The 17,000-nt window shown below is 42.5% G+C and overlaps 2 protein-coding genes and 1 long non-coding RNA gene across 3 annotated transcripts; 1 reads left to right on the plus strand and 2 right to left on the minus strand.

Annotated features, from left to right (window-relative positions):
* Positions 1-152: 152 nt before the first annotated feature.
* On the minus strand, positions 153-6,905 carry oaz1a (ornithine decarboxylase antizyme 1a). Its single transcript, XM_010871697.4, is given in 6 exon segments — positions 153-756; positions 840-925; positions 1,077-1,252; positions 1,351-1,437; positions 1,439-1,505; positions 6,687-6,905. Coding segments are annotated over 6 exon segments (666 nt in total). The 5' UTR covers positions 6,806-6,905; the 3' UTR covers positions 153-625.
* A 5,122-nt stretch (positions 6,906-12,027) lies between these two features.
* On the plus strand, positions 12,028-13,635 carry LOC105011569. The gene is made up of 5 exons (XR_828091.4): positions 12,028-12,160; positions 12,446-12,485; positions 12,599-12,733; positions 12,813-12,895; positions 13,009-13,635. It is a non-coding gene; the product is annotated as an uncharacterized LOC105011569 (long non-coding RNA).
* A 57-nt stretch (positions 13,636-13,692) lies between these two features.
* On the minus strand, positions 13,693-16,794 carry amh (anti-Mullerian hormone). Its single transcript, XM_010871698.4, has 7 exons — positions 16,276-16,794; positions 15,434-15,766; positions 15,178-15,344; positions 14,985-15,096; positions 14,792-14,897; positions 14,262-14,695; positions 13,693-14,168 (listed from the first exon to the last, which is right to left on the minus strand). Exons 1-7 carry the CDS (start codon positions 16,421-16,423, stop codon positions 13,726-13,728), a joined length of 1,743 nt encoding a protein of 580 aa, XP_010870000.3. The 5' UTR covers positions 16,424-16,794; the 3' UTR covers positions 13,693-13,725.
* Positions 16,795-17,000: the final 206 nt, after the last annotated feature.

Here is a 17,000-nt window from a genome sequence, read left to right on the forward strand (position 1 = left end):
AGCGCGCATTGTGAAACTCAACACTGCCACACCTACCAATTATATTCCCCAGTGTACTTTTCCATGCTGCATATTTAAAAATATTCTACTTCTTGTACAAATGTATTTAACCGCCCTATCCCCAATCTCTACAACACAACTGTAAGGCAAAATCTACGTGTAAGGTGAGCACTTTTATTCACACACACTTGTTACAACATGCAGATTTCAGTCAAATTAATCAAAATTAGAAATCAAAAGTTCATGCACACAAAAACAAACAAAACCCATATAAACATGAAATCTACCTGAAATGGCCAATAAAACAGACGCTGCTGGAATTTTTTTACCATAAATATAACATCCTAGATGATCAGTCGGTGGACAGAGGACGGGGAGATCAGCAATATACATGGAAATCAATGAATACAGCGTTGAAAAAAAAAAAGGTTCCCAGACTTTATAGGGGTACATTCCTGGTTTAACATTACACACTAGTGCAAATGTCATTGTAATACAGCACATTAAAAGGTGATAAACTATTTCACAGGAAACCTCAAACATACTGAGATTTGATCATATTTACTTAGTGATAGGGTGGGATATGGAAGGATACATTAAAAACAAACGAGTGTGTGTACGTGCATTATTCATCATCAGAGGAGTCTCGTTCGATGCTGTAAGCCATGAAGAAAGCGTCAGGGCGAGTAGGGACAAGGGGGTGGCCTGGTCTCACAATCTCAAAGCCAAGGAAGCTGAAGGTACGTAGCAGAGATGCTGGAAAGCAAGAAAGGGTAGTGAGATTTTTCATTAAAAGGTGGGTTCACCAATCATGCATGGACACACGCACTGGAACTTACCTCTGTCGTCTCGGTTCTTGTGGAAGCAGATAAAGACATGGTCAACCTGCAGCTTCTCTTCTGCAAACTCCAGCAAGAGGGCAAAACTAGAGAGAGGAAGTATATCCGAATTTTACAAAAGTAGTGCACGCAGGCATCAGAAACCACATCCACTTACTATTAAACAGCCATGTCAAAGTGGTTAAAGACTACTAACAGGCAGTACCAAGTCATATCAGAAGCCATCGGCTCACTGACCTGTCTTTGCTGCCCTCAGGCAGAGCTCCAGGGGGGATCTCAATATAGATGTTCCCCCCTTTCAATGCCCCCCTCCAGACACAGTGCTTGCCCTCTGAGCAACGAGGCTCAAAGAGAAGGAAACGCACTCTGCCGTTGGCAGGGGGCGGCTCCTCAAGAACTAGCAACTGAGCATCCTGCAGGAGAAAAAAGGAATTAGCACGCATGATGATAGGTCTGTCACGGGGAACCTCAGTGAACAATATATGCAGGAGGGAAATGAGGGTGAACTCACAGAGTAGAATAGCTTAGCTGAAAGATTGTGATCCCGCTGGTCATTCCCTCGCCCACCTGGGATCTTCAGGGGTGGGTGAGGGGCATCAGGAACACCACAGAGGCCCCGGACACGGGTTACTGCAACAGTGGGAACACCGCCTTGGACCGGAGGTGCTGGAGGACACACATCACATTATAATGAAAGGAACCCCCTGACTATGAGATAGCATAACAATAGACCTCTATGACGATACACTTCCATGCAGGCTTCCACTGTCATTACACTAAATGTATTGCCTATAGGTGACAGTACAGAAGATTTAAAAGGCATCCGTGCAGACATCCATACATTAAACAGCCCGAACCAACAGGCAGCGAGTAACTAACTATAGAAATCTAATCAGAAAAAATTATTCTGAAAAGTGCCCTGCTGAACATATTCAAACTATTGTTTTCCAGGATATGCATTGAAACAATCAAGGACCACATTCTCCGTAAGACAAGCCCAACTGGAGACAGTGGTCTCTTTTGGTGTTACAAACTGCAATAGCAATACAATAAGTAACTCAATCCTAATATAGTAAAACATTGTCCAAGTTAGGTTACATATGCAAACAACAAAGGGTTGAAGTTCAAATGCTCATGTCTGAATGGAACAGTAAGTTTGAGTAAAATTAGGTAACAGACAGTAGACTAGCCCACATTTTAACTGTAGTCCAAAGACCATTACAGCCTGTCTGGATAAGCAGTGACTCATTGCCTGCCTTCACTCAACACAGTTGTTTTGTTAGATACTGCTACCTTCCAATTCACTGTTAACATCAATCTCTTTTACTCATTGCTTTTATCCCATATAATTCCTTTTGAGTACTGTGTGTAACTTTATGTGGTCATGCACTGTGATGTGTTTGGCCACCTCGTCATCGCAATTGAGAATTAGTTCTCAATCGGTATACCTGGTAAAATAAAGGTGAAGAAAATGAAAAACAAACTGAACTGTGGGAGGAGCCTAGTGTTTCGCAATAGCACTGGCGACGATGTCAACGGAAAAACACAGAGTACTCCAGTGACTACCATCTAATAGAAAACACGGGTAGTAAAACCAGTGTATGTTCTTTGGCCCAAATCAAGTCTGTACTCGAGACAAAAATGCCAAGCGCTTACATTACAGAGGCATGTGCCAGATTACCTACTGCACTCCGCTGCCATGTTGCTTAAGCCAAAACCGTGTTCCGGGTCAGACTCAGAAACCCATTTGTGCAGTTGTTGCACTAGCAAGATTGAGATTAAGACAGGTCAATTCTGAGAGTTCCCAATTGGAAGGAACAACATGCATTCATTTGTGGTGCTGTTAGTACTCCCAGACACGCTTACGCAAAATCTGACCATTGTTTGTGTGGTAGACCTGTAACCCATCGGGCTCTGAGTGACGTACCTCAAACATTGTCAGGCTTGTGGGGCATATTGATTAGAATTACTCATATGAATGTTTGGTGTCCAACAGCCAGTTGGTGACCCATACCTTACGGGACTGATTGACCAACGTGAGAATAATGCTCACAGTGAGTCCTCCCATGTAGGCTCTAGGGAATGATGTTTCTTTGCGTCAGTACATTATTGCAGATAATCTCCAGCTAGCATTCTTCTATATAATCCCTTGCTGTTTGCATTCGACCAGCACGTTTTTCCCAGATATTTAACGATGCTGCTCTTCTGAGCCATTTACAATTATATTTTAAATCCTCATACACTCAGATACACAGTACACTCATGGAGAGGCTTAACTAGTGACAGCTGGCCTAGTCACATGGGCGATGAGTCTCCACCACTTGCGTAACAGCCTTTAACAGTTGAATGAATCAGAAGTGGAAAAATACAGACTCACAGAAAAATAGACTATGTATATTTTTATATATATTTTAGGAGTTGGACTAGGCTAGCTACACAAACTCCTTGCTCCAGCCACCACAAACACCCAGAGATGTTTGTTTCATCTCCACAAAGTCTCGTTTGAGTACCTAAAAGGTGTCTGGTGGTAAGCCTTAGCAAACACAAACCGTACAGGGCGTTGGCAGTGATCAAATTGGAATTTGGAAGGTCCGGGACTGAAGAAGTTGACCTTTAACAAATTCAGAGGGCAGTATTTGTTCATCTTACTCAGACCCGAACAACCATTCAAAACCTCCCATGAACCAAATTGGAGTTGCAAAACACCAATTAAGACCAAATTTCCCAGGCAAACAAAGAAAATTATAGGCTAGTATAATGAAACGTTCCAGTGCCATTGACTTGCCCACTAAAGAAGATCTTGAACCAATTTGAGGCATGCATAGCCCATGAGCTCCAGCTAACAGAACTTTTGTTCACCCATTACAGTTAATATATTTTAGAAACCAATAGAGACGTCATATTACATTTGTGTGGGGGGGGGGGGTGACTGGCAATGTTCTCACCTGATGTGCAACCACCTCAAGAGGAGCTCCTGACCGTGCACATTTCTCAACTAAAGTAATTTCAGCAACCCAACAAAGCTTTGTAAACAATTTTAGCAAAGGAAACAAAACTAAGACTAATGACAGTTGGTGACTATAGGCTATAATTAGGCCAACTACACTTGTAGCCTGAAATGATGCATCAACTGCTACACATGCGATGCAGCCACAATACCTCCCACCTTGGCAGCTGGTTAACTCTCAAGAATCTTTCATAATGTCTGTTGGTTTAATTTTAAGATTGTTGAAGATGAAACTGGAATAACAAAAAGGGGCTGCGGCACAGCACTGCCTTGCTGTTGTTTGGAGCCTAGGTCCTTTTTAATACTGCAAAAGAGTTGAGAGAGAAAATAGGCCTTATAATAATTTACACAGATTTGTAGCAACAGATAAAAGAAAGTTGTGGGCTGAAATGAGAGTATATCTGCATCTTAACAAGAAATGTTTTTCCCACAATCGAGATGTATTTTCATAGGTTGCATTTGGTGGCCTATATAATACATTAGCCGCACAAGGCAGTGTAATAGCAGGCAACTTGCCATTTTCATCCTCCAATGTATATAACCCTTGATAATTTGGCAGGGTAAAATGTTACCCATTTGAATGTGCATTTCACTACTTGACAGTGCCAAACATTTGGGCCTTATATTGGACATTTCCCATTTTCGGATGGTTTGGTGTTGTTTTTTAAGCTAGTGGGGGGAAAATAGTATTTTGGGAGCCAAGTGCATCATGTATTTTAGGTGAATGGTGCCACAAAAGACTCACTGAAAAGGCTTTGTAATGTCCATAACCTTTTCCAGGAATGGAGGAATATTTTTGGCTACCGAAAAGTCGTACAACTACTGGTAGAATGCATGTGCCCCTTCTGCTGCTACTCAGTACACTGTTGTGACTATGTGATAATAAGCATGCCTCCATGGTCATACTAAACATAATTTAAATGTTTTTTGAATTATGTTTAGTAGTAACTGGCACAAAAACCTAGGCTACACAAATGGTATTTATTTCAATTTCACTTTTTTGATTGACTATCCAATCACACTAACACAAAAAGAAAGTGATACTACAACATAATCAAACAGCCCAAGTATTATTTAATAACTTTCTGAAAATAGAACATAGTGCAAAAGGGGCCCATAAGTGATAAGATTAATTCTACTAAACAGCATCTTAGACCACTGCACTACCTGGGAGCAAATGGGTTAATGGTTTTGTCTCTCATCAAAGGCGATCTTATCGTTGATTACTTTTGCAAGACACCAATCCTTTTTCATCACCACAAACATCAATTGATGACTGAGGAGGTGCACATTGCTGTAGCAGAAATGTTCAATTGGGAAACACCAGACTAACACAAAGCAGAAGAGTAGTTGACTGAACTCAACAATGGACTAACATTATCAGAGTTATGCTGAGAGGTTTGTGGACTGTATCCAGGACTAAGCCTACAGTCATTAAATATCAATACTGCTTAACAAAAGAACCTGTTAATCAAATGGGGCTCCTCCACCCCAAATGTACACTTCCAATCTAGTCCCCCCACAACTGCACTGGAGAAGCACGTGCAATGAGTTACTAACTGAGCTACAAGAGGACCCTGACAGAAGGATGAGGGCATCTAATAGCCAAAATATATATTTGTTTTATTAAAATCACAATTTAGGTCCTCCACTGTTTTAATGTAGTCAGTTGTGTCTACCTTCCAATGTTTTTGGCTTTTCCTACGGGGTGACATGCTTGGAGTAATTTTCATGCGTCCGACAGAATTGTTTTGGGACGTTGTACTACTTCAAAATGGCGCTGTGTTCACAAATGCCAGCCTGAAAATATATAAGTAAAGGATGCATCGCTCCTTTGTACCAAATGTCATTGAGTATTCAGCCCTGAATCATCATCATCATCATCCTGAAAACCGCCGGTGAGACGCTACAGTAAAAGTATGGGGATTTCACTCCATCAAAGTTAAGTTTCTATTTGGGAAACTTTTTGTTAAAAACAGCATGTATGGGCAATATCAGCTAGCTAGGGTCCCTTCCTATACACAAAACGGGTTAGAACAAACGTGAATTTGTCAAATAATATACCCTGTTTGACGAAACGCTAAATAATTTAAACGATTTGTTTTGAATATAATGAATTGCTACACATTTTACCAGGTGTTGGTAGCTAGTAGCTAATTCACTAGCTGACCTGCGTGTTGTTTAAAATGCACTAACGACAGCCAACCTAGCTACTAGCAGCTGTATAGTACGTACTAGCTAGGTAACACTTTCCTTCCAGAACCTTCGACGAAATTAAATTTGTATCCAGCAACCACGTTGAACGTATAATGAACCATCATCAATCAATGTATATATCCCACGATTAATGGTACTGTGTAGTTAACTATGTTCTTACTTAATCAAGCAGACATTTCACAACTAATTACAGTGCATGGATAAAGCTAACTAGTAGTTAGCGCAGATATCGCTGGTTAAGGCTAGCTAGCTATATACTGACTGTGCTGTAGCCAAAAACAGCAGAACGCTGATTCACAAGTTGTGACAAACAGCAGTACACATGAACGGATATAAATCGACATCGATAACAGCTGTCTAGTTGACTAGTTTGAGAGAAACTGGTCCGGTGTGTGTCAACTCAGCATGTTGTTTGTTCCACAAGCTATGGTTTATGTTGGTTTATGTAAAGCCATAAACCATGGGCTAGCAAACGCTAATAGCTATCTGCGTACAACAGGCCTCTCTGTGGCGTCTGAGTTACTATTGGCATAGCTAGCTAGCTAGCTCTGTTTTGATGTGCGCTAACGTAGCCAGCTAGCTAGATTAGCTAATTACTAATATTCTCTATTATCGAAACTTACCTTTCACTTTTGGGGTTATTAATGGGTAGTTGAAAAGCTGGCATTGTAGATGTGGTTTTCTCTTTTTCTCTTACAAAACAGTGGCTATTTAATATCGTCTGAAGGTTGGATTTAACCATCCGGCCAACGTCCAAGCCTGCAGATTCCTTTTGCTTCTCCTTACCAAATAATTTTCGTAGGCTCAGGATACCAGAGTAGACATGAGTCGTCACTAGCTTCAAACTCATAAACCCCGCCCATTTCTGAAATGTACGCGTAGCTGACGAGGTCTGTTTCAAACAGCGGTCGCATTGTGTCAATACCAACACAAACAAACATTACGGATCAGGCCGGGGCTATTTCGTCAGATTTATCGGTTGGGAAAAAATGCAGATATGCCCCTTCCCATTTCCTGACTCAAAATATGCAATTCATATTCCCCCTTTTAATAGTAAAATGAAACTTTTATTTACATGCTACTTCTGTCACTTTAGAATAGAGGAACGTTTAAATGTTGTGGAAGAAGCTACACCCAGCTGAACGGAACCTCTTGTATAGGGGAGACCAGGGATGAGAGTAACATTTTGTTTAAGCATCAGTAACTGAGTGGTTGTTTGTGCTAGATCTCTCAAAGTTTGATACACGGTACCTGTATTTGTCTACAACAAACGAAAGTCACTTGGACATCTACTACACAATCACAGATTGTGAGCTAATGTCAAATACAAAGACTTCCGTTGTTGTAACACTAGCTGGGGATATATGTAACAATGAGAGGTAATTTGCTGAAATAAGATTCACAGTATCGAATTTATGCATTAACTTTATTGAAGAATTAATAATAAACAAACAGTGAACAATTTATATTGATTTTTTTTTGTTCTAAAACTTTAAATTTAGCACAAAACCAATTGCTGTGACTGTGTGTCTGTGTGTGTGGACTGTATTCCTGAATGTGCATGTGTCACAGAAGGGTTTGATCACGGTCACAGTTGTGGCAAATGTAGATGGCTGCCCCTGGGGTGCACGCTTTGTGGGCCCAGAACTGACAACTGTTACAACTATCCCCACCCCAAGAAGCCACTACATAGCTAACTGTTTTAGCATGTGTGTTTTAAGTTAGCATGAACGCAAAGCATCAAATTAAACTAGAGAAACTGCTACTTTTGGTTGTGTAAGTCAAACCATTGTATCTACAATACAATGAATGCTAGGCAAAAGATTATCGTGATAAAAAAAAATATATTCTTACCTGAAAATCAGTTTTTTGGTCGTAAAATCGACAGTGTTGCTCACAGACACATGCCACTTCTGTGAGCTCAAAAAGAAAATGGGAGTGTATGATACTGATGGCAAAACCGCATCTCTATCATTGGTCAAACTGACAGTGTTACAACTAACCCAATGTTACAGTACTCCCCAGTCTCCCCCATCTATTTCACCTGGCCCCCTTCACAGAAGTATCTCAACCTTCCTTGACATTTCCAGAAATTTGGGAAAAGGCAAAATATCTAATTTCCTCTGCTTTTTTGGGAACATTCTTATTCAACACAAATTGTGACGATGCAGCTCGTCCACAAGAGACCTTTAGTGTTAACATGACCTCTCCTACAAAAATCAAAGTTAAATAAAAAAAAGGAAACGCTGGAACTTTGTGAATTGATTTATGCATGCCCTCCACACAAGTGTTTTGCTCCCTTGGCTCAGACTTGTTTCTTACTCAGGCCAACAGTTTTAACATCTTTTTGGCTCATTCAGTGAATCAGTAAGCCAATCTCTTTTCCTACACATACTGTATTTTTCAGGTCATTTTGTGTGTAATTGTACAACAATTTTGCAAAAGCTAAATTGCAAAAGCAATTTGCATTTCTTTGTCTGATTTAGCGACACATAAAAATGGAATACATCCTAATGCAATATTTTAATTGTTCCTGAGGGTTGTCGCTTCCAAAACGACAGTAGGGATTTGTTAATAAGAAATTCATATTTTTCATTATTTAAATTGGAACATACACAGATTAGCCATAACATTATGACCACTGACAGGTGAAGTGAATAACACTGATAATCTCGTTATCATGGCACCTGTCAGTGGGTGGGATATATTAGGCAGCAAGTGAACATTCTGTCCTCAAAGTTGATGTGTTAGAAGCAGGAAAAATGGGTAAGCGTTACGATCTGAGCAACTTCGACAAGAGCCAGATTGTCATGGCTAGACGACTGGGTCAGAGCATCTCCAAAACTGCAGCCCTTTTGGGTCTGCAGTGTTCAGTACCTATCAAAAGTGGTCCAAGGAAGGAAAAGCGGTGAACCTGCAACAGGGTCATGGGCGGCCAAGGCTCATTGATGCATGTGGGGAGCGAAGGCTGACCCGTGTGGTCGGATCCAACAGACAAGCTACTATGGCTCAAATTGCTGAAAAAGTGAATGCTGGTACTGATAGAAAGGTGTCCGAAAACCCATTGCATCGCAGTTTGTTGCATATGGGTCTGCGTAGACACAGACCAGTCAGGGTGCCCATGCTGATCCCTGTCCATTGCCGAAAGCCCCTACAATGGACACGTGAGCATCAGAACTGGACCACGGAGCAATGGAAGAAGGTGGCCTGGTCTGATGAAGAATTTTTCCTTTTACATCACGTGGTTGGCTGGGTGCGTGTGCGTCACTTACCTGGAGAACACATGGCACCAGGATGCACTATGGATAAAGGCAAGCCGGAGTAGGAAGTGTGTTGCTTTGGGCAATGTTCTGCTGGGAAACCTTGGGTCCTGCCATTCATGTGGATGTTACTTTGACAGGTACCACCCACAATACCTGAGCATTGTTGCAGACCATGTGCACTCTTTCATGGCAGCGGTATTCCCTGATGGCATTGGCCTCTTTCAGCAGGATGATGCACCCTGCCACAAGGCAAACATTTTTCAGAAATGGTTTGAGGAACACAACAATGAATTCAAGGTGTTGACATGGCTTCCAAATTCCCCAGATCTCAGTCCAATCGAGCATCTGTGGGATGTGCTGGACAAACCGGTCCTGATCCATGGAGGCCCCACCTCACAACCTACAGGACTTAAAGGATTCGCTGTTGGTGCCAGATACCACAGCACACATTCAGAGGTCTAGTGGAGTCCATGCCTCGATGGGTCAGGGCTGTTTTGTCGGCAAAAGGGGGACCAACACAATATTAGGCGGGTGGTCATAATGTTATGGCTGATCGGTGTAAATCTCATCATTGAAATCACAGTTGATGTGATTTATGGCTGATGGGTTTATGGTTTTCCTCGCCACTCTCGAAGGTCCCCCTTTGAGTTTAGCAACACATGACAATGGAGGGTACTCCCAAGTATGTGGGTAGAGATGGAATGGTTGGGTATTCACAGATTTTTACCAGGCTGTCTAGCTTGATGGGTAAGATGCTTTTTGCAGCTGGTAAGATGGTGTAATTTAGGCTATTTCAAAAAGGTTGGTTTACTTGTGAAACTGAATACAAACCGACTACGGGCATAGTCAATTCTTGCTTCATCATACCATACCATACCATCTTCTTCTGCTTATCCGGGGCTGGGTCGCGGGGGCAGCAGTCTAAGCAGGGATGCCCAGACTTCCCTCTCCCCAGACACTTCCTCCAGCTCTTCCGGGGGGACACCGAGGCGTTCCCAGGCCAGCCGGGAGACATAGTCCCTCCAGCGTGTCCTAGTTCTTCCCCGGGGTCTCCTCCCGGTGGGACAGGACCGGAGCACCTTCCCAGGAAGGCGTTCCGGAGGCATCCGAAACAGATGCCCAAGCCACCTCAGCTGACCCCTCTCGATGTGGAGGAGCAGCGGCTCTACTCTGAGCTCCTCCCGGGTGACCGAGCTTCTCACCCTATCTCTAAGGGATCGCCCAGCCACCCTGCGGAGAAAGCTCATTTCGGCCGCCTGTATCCGGGATCTTGTCCTTTCGGTCATGACCCAAAGCTCATGACCATAGGTGAGAGTAGGAACGTAGATTGACCGGTAAATCGAGAGCTTCGCCTTCCGGCTCAGCTCTTTCTTCACCACGACAGACCGATATATCAACCGCATTACTGCAGAAGCTGCACCGATCCGTCTGTCAATCTCCCGTTCCTTCCTTCCCTCCCTCACAGGACCCCTAGATACTTAAACTCCTCCACTTGAGGCAGGCACTCTCCACCAACCTGAAGTGGGCAAGCCACCCTTTTCCGACTGAGGACCATGGCCTCGGATTTGGAGGTACTGATTTTCATCCCCACTGCTTCACACTCGGCTGGAAACCATCCCAGTGCATGCTGAAGGTCTTGGTTTGAAGGGGCCAACACGACAACATCATCCGCAAAGAGCAGAGACGAAATCGTGTGGTCCCCAAACCTGACAGCCCTGCCGGAGTCCAACATGCACAGGGAACAAGTCTGACTTACTGCCGGCAATGCGGACCAAGCTCCTGCTTCGGTCGTACAGGGACCTGACAGCCCTTAGCAAAGGACCCAGGACCCCATATTCCCGAAGCACCCTCCACAGGATGCCGCGAGGGACACAGTCGAATGCCTTCTCCAAATCCACAAAACACATGTGGATTGGTTGGGCAAACTCCCATAAACCCTCCATCACCCTGTAGAGGGTATAGAGCTGGTCCAGTGTTCCACGGCCTGGACGAAAACCACACTGTTCCTCCTGAATCCGAGGTCCTTGCTTCATCAAAACTCCCTTAATGAAGTTTTGTAGGCTTTGCTCATCTTTTTCATTATAAAATGGCTGGCTCAGGGTAGACTGGATTTAATCATTGTTTGTTTACATGATTAAACTTAAACACATTCAAAATACTGCCCATCTTGACACCACACCTTGTGGTATTTTGATTAGCTAAAATCAAGTATGACAAATACTTTACTCAGTAAAGTCACTCCCATACATTGGCACGTCCCAGGCTTACATGCCCTTTTCACAATTGCCTAGGTTAGACGTTAGAATAGCCAATGGCTCATTTGGATAGTTAGATGCATGCTTATTTGAGTATTTACTTGCAAGTTGGAAGAATATTGAAATTAGTTGTCATGAAGGAACACAATTTGGTTTAATTTAGAGTTTATACATTTGTAGATATTTCAGTCATATTTTACATTGTAGGGAATAGGCTGGCTTGCTGATCTTTGTGATGTCACACTCCTCGTAAAACATTTACAGCGTAACATCTGTAATGTTTGGAACAAAGAATTCAAGTGCAACTTTGCATTTGGACTTTTGATGTGCATGCTTCTGCAAATCCATATGTACATGTGGTTATGTTAAATGCTATACCGTTTAAGCTGCATATAGCCTATAGCAGCCATCAACAGGATCAACACAACTCTGGTAACATTTGTTTTAAGCTCTCAGCTGTTCCTGCCTGTCAGACCATGGAATCTGACCCAGTGCAGGCTAGAAAACACTCCTCGATAGATAGTCACACAATATTCAAACTGTAAGTTATTTTCTTCCATTGGAAAAAAGTAAACCCAGGTAAGAAAACTTTTTATCATGTATTAATTTTTAAAGGTTAGCATTGGGAATATATTGTATCTTAGTATTCCTCTGTAGATTCTATTTTAAGCAATGTTACATTTGTGTATTGCCACATGAGTATGCAATTTAACCCAAGGCATGTGTGCTCCTTCATCTTTGCCTATTTAATTTTATAACAAATAGTTTACACTCTGAAAATTGAAGATTTAGTCAGGAACTTCACTGAGATGTTATGGAGTGTATCTTCCTTTAACAAAACCCCAATATTACCTGAATTTACAGGACACAACTGATCCAGAACATTCATCTGAGAGCATTAGCAGTAATATACGATCCTTACTCATTACATTTTGATCTCTACATTCAATAATAGAATATTATTGATATTATTAATACTATGCTGACATTATTGCCTACTACTCTGTCTTTTTCTAGTGACATATGAACGCATTCTGTCCATCCAAAGTTTGAATGAGGTTGAGAATCCATGGAAAGGCATTACTCTAAACCGTTGTATAGTGTTGGCCATTACCATTATGCTTGTGAGCTCAGTGGTAAATGAAGTTAATGGTGAGTGTTAAAACATATATCAATAATTTGTCAATTCATCACACCCATACTAGCTCATGTATTGTCTCTTTTGGTTTAGATGCTCTGAGTGGATTTCTAGAGGAGAAGGATCTTTCTCAAATGTTGCTTGGAGGCTCTGGTCAACAGTCAGACGGCACTCAGGTATAGCTGCTCAATGCTTACTTTCTATATACGTTCAAAATAAGTAATGCTGTAAATAACAAATAACTAAGTGTTCAGCTCTGGAAGCTCATGGGTGTTTTGGTTCTCTACAGCCTTCAGCCTCTATTTGGCACAGCTTGCTTGGTTGGGGATCAGATGATGGAAGAAAAGGAAAACCGAAGAGAAGAGGGGGAATTTTGAGGATCAGAAATCGAGAAGTCTCTGGCACAGGGCTATTAAAGGAATAATCGATACAGTTCTGGAGAATGTTACAGGGGGGTAAATAGGTGGAAGGAGGTGGAAATCACAACAAAATAGGCAGACATTTTCTGAAGGAATAATCAAATATTTCATTATGCACAATTTTTATTATATCAAAATATAAGCATATATAGTTACATTTTATACTATTGTAGGAATAAACAATTTACAGTACAAAGTATATTATACTTCACAATGAACTTAAATGCATGATACACAATCTTATCTGATCATGCAAAATAGTTTTTGATATTTAGAGAAATCAATATATATTGTTTGCTGGTTCGCATTTCTTTTGATGTGGTACCACTGTATAATGATCAGATTTTATTAAGAATGTCCAATTTGTGCACTGTGTTATTGAAAAAAGCAAGTGAAGTCAGCAAATTATGAGCAGCATAAGTGAAAATATTGAACTTGATTATGATGTACTGTATTCACAATTAACTAAATAAATGCACTCAGTGAGCTAAAACATGCAATTCAACCTTCTACGAGTAATGGGGCCCCCCATGCAGTTGGCCCTGGCCCAAGTCAACAGTGCTGGTAATTGGCCCTCGTGGAAGGAGTCAGCGGCACTCACACTTCGTTGCCACCATGTTTGGCTTCAGGATGATCTCTGTTGCAGACTGCTTTAACTCTACCACCCAGAGGCCCTCATAGTCCACAGGTACACAGCAGAGTGAGTGCTGCGGGGCCAGGTCTTGTCCATTAAGCAGGATGGCATGGTTGTTTCCTTTGGTCAGAGGGAATTTGCAGACTCCACGGCAGTCGAAGATATTGGTCTCTCTGGGAGTCAACAGAAATTTCTCCAGGGATATGGTTAAGCTGTGCCGCTGGCACAGGTGCCCATGGCCCTCCTGGCCCTCCTGGTCCTCCAGGCCCTCCAGGCCCTCCTGGCCTGCTCTGGTGGCCCGCTGGCCCCTCTCCACCTCCCAGGCTCCCACCACAGTCTGCAGAGCCTTCAGTAGTAGCAGGGCACGGTACTGCATCTCACTGCGGCTCCCAACACCTATTTAAGTGAAAGAAAAGAGGTTTAAATAACTTAGCAGCCATATCAAGAATGCCTAGACATTTGAAATAATTGTTGTTGAGGACTGCTCACCTGTTAATGGTTCTTCACCCTCTTTGGGAAGGTAACTGAGTTCCTGAAGCCTCCTTAGCCTGTCCATCCCGAAACTGCCAACCTCCTCTGCCCTCATCTGAACCACAACCTCCTCAAGCCTCTGCCTGAGCACCTCCAGCAGGGCGGGCTGCAGGGCGAGCTCCCCGCGGTAGCCCTGGAACTCAGGGCTTAGTGTGGGGAAGGAGAACAGGGTGGGAGCTGTGGAGTTGAGCAGCTCGGCCAAGACGGTCTCACTGGATGACACCCCGAGGGGCAGGGGGGGTAGGGAATGAAGAGAGAACAGTGGGACTGGAGCAGTCAGAGGTTGTGACAGCTTCGACGGGGGCAGGACATCACTGAGGAACCTCTGCAGCTCACACAGAAAGGTGTAGGTTCCAGAGGGAGCAGGGGACGAACCCTGTCTTTCTGACGCTCTGATGGAGACAATTACACTCTTAAGAATCGACATGGCTTTGATTGTGAAAAGAACAGTAAAGGATTCCGCACTGGGAAAGGTAAGGCCAACTGACCTTTCGCCAAGTCCTCGATCCATTGAGAAAAGCATCAGGGGTATGACACTGACATCACCGGTGGTTCCTTCACCAAGGATACCTTGTAGTTCAGATCGCTTATGCTCTGGAAAGGGTGGATAAGATTGATACATGTAATAGGAAAGCATATTAACCTGAACCAGATGAGCTGTACAAGACAAAATGTTCCTACCGGCATTTGACATTTCGTTGTCAACGACGATTTGCCATTTCAGGTGACTTTTGCCCTCTGATGGCGTTCCTGTTAGGACGAGGAACTGTGTTCCCTCTGAAATACAAACGGCCTAAAACATGTGGGGAAAGGTAGGAGTCAGGTACCAATGACACTAAAAAGTGTTGTACATGAGCAAATAATGAGCTATCACCTGTTTGTAAGGCTGCAGATCGTGACTGGTGAAGGTGATATTGCCTAGAGTTCTGGTTCTGGGGTTTCTAAAGGCAAGGAACAGTATGGGCTTGGTTTTTGTGAGAGGCGGCTGATGGAGGTGGAGGGTCAACACAAGCCTCAATCCTTCTTCACTCTCAATGACCTCTGATGGACAAGACATAGTAAATGTAAATACATTCAAAATGTTGTGTGACGTACACTAAAAGCTGATATCTGGGCACAGTGAATTGTACCTTTGGTTGGCTGCCAAATATGTAGCTCATGTCTCAGTTTGTTGGCTTCTTTAACTAGTGTGGACAAAGCCGTTATCAAAGCACCATCATCAGAGTTAGAGCAAACTCCAAACTGAGTCAAATCCTCCTTTCTCAGCTCACTTTCCTTGTCCCAACCTTCACGAAGTGCTGAAAGCATATCGTCAACAACCTCTCTGTGACCCAGTGTCCTTCCAAAACATGTGGTGTCTCCAGGTTGGTAATGAGAAGTGTTGGGAACGATGGGGATTTTTTCCTCCACTGTTGATTGGCTCTCTCCCAAACCATTTTCAACCTCCAATGGACTTTTGACTCCTTGGATAAAAGACATTGTCACAAAAGGCTGTATTCCCCTAAAATGTCTCATTCATCTGATGATTGAAGGTAGATTCAGAACTGAAATTGTATCATTAATTATTGCAAATAACAAAAATAGCACAAAGGAAACATAGTTTAGTAAAATACATGGATGGGATTGGATTGATGAACCAACCTATAGTGACATTGTTCATAGCATTTGGTCTGTTCTAGTGATTCAAGTGTTAACTGTAATCTGCACTTGCAACTATATTACAAATATATTTTCTATTTAAAATTCAGACTTTAAATGTATAAAAGGGTTTTATGTTTGTGACTGAATACTTTTTTAGGCTTACAGCAACCTCAGGATTTTAGAATGATTAAATACAAACATGTCCCTATGGACTACATTTTAAAAATGTTGATGCATATGCAAAGAAACAAAAAGCATTAATGTTTGGCCATGGCCAGGTCACACATCTGTTGAAAAAACTACAGTAAAATGAATAAATAACATCACTGACCTGCTAATGGCCCTGTTTCCTGGTGGTCTGGCCTGGGGTCCTCCTGATTCTGGCCTTGTAGGGTGACACTTATTGTGCCCTGGTGTGTTGGAGTGCCTGACGCACTGGGCAGCAACAACAACAAGCAGAATATGCGCAACAGCCTCATGGTAGCTTTGTCAACTCACGTCTGCATCTAACACTTGTTTTGCGTCAGGTCAACAAGGGTTTTTACATAGTACACCGCCCCTCTCTTAGTCTGCCAAATGCGCAGCTCATTACTATGTGATGCGTCCTTGAAGATGTGGGGGATACTTGTTCCCTAACATCTCCGCCATTTTGAAAGAGCTGTGGAAACAGTGTATGCTATGAATGAAACAGTGGACTGAGATAAGGCAGGTAAAGGAAGAACTAATCGCGTATTGTGTGTAGCAGCAGAAAGACAACTGCTCATCCTGTGGGTGAGGAAAGACTGGGGCCTGAGTTGCTCCATAGTAAATAAAAAAACTGCTAGTAATCACATTTCTATTAAGGCTTTTCATCACCATATTAACACTATTGGTCTGCCTCCTGTCACCTGGGTCATTCCTTAACTGCAGTGGTAAACGCTTTCCCTTGACTTTGGAAAAACACTTTCAAATGAAGAAAAAAAAGCATGACAAAAAATAAAAATGTTATGCATTCTAGAAACTTCTCTGGTATAGTAAACTAGCATTGTGACATGTTTTGGGGATGTAAATAATTTT

This window comes from Esox lucius, chromosome 8 (genome assembly GCF_011004845.1).
Source record: "Esox lucius isolate fEsoLuc1 chromosome 8, fEsoLuc1.pri, whole genome shotgun sequence".
Lineage (NCBI taxonomy): Eukaryota > Metazoa > Chordata > Actinopteri > Esociformes > Esocidae > Esox > Esox lucius.

Excerpts from the sequence above, each read along its gene's own strand:
- amh (XM_010871698.4), bottom strand. The coding sequence starts at position 16,423 with ATGAGGCTGTTGCGCATATTCTGCTTGTTGTTGTTGCTGCCCAGTGCG. Across the intron at positions 15,767-16,275 it reads GGAAACAGGGCCATTAGCAG|GAGTCAAAAGTCCATTGGAG; the intron begins GTCAGTGATGTT and ends CTTTTATCCAAG. Across the intron at positions 15,097-15,177 it reads ATCTGCAGCCTTACAAACAG|GCCGTTTGTATTTCAGAGGG; the intron begins GTGATAGCTCAT and ends CACATGTTTTAG.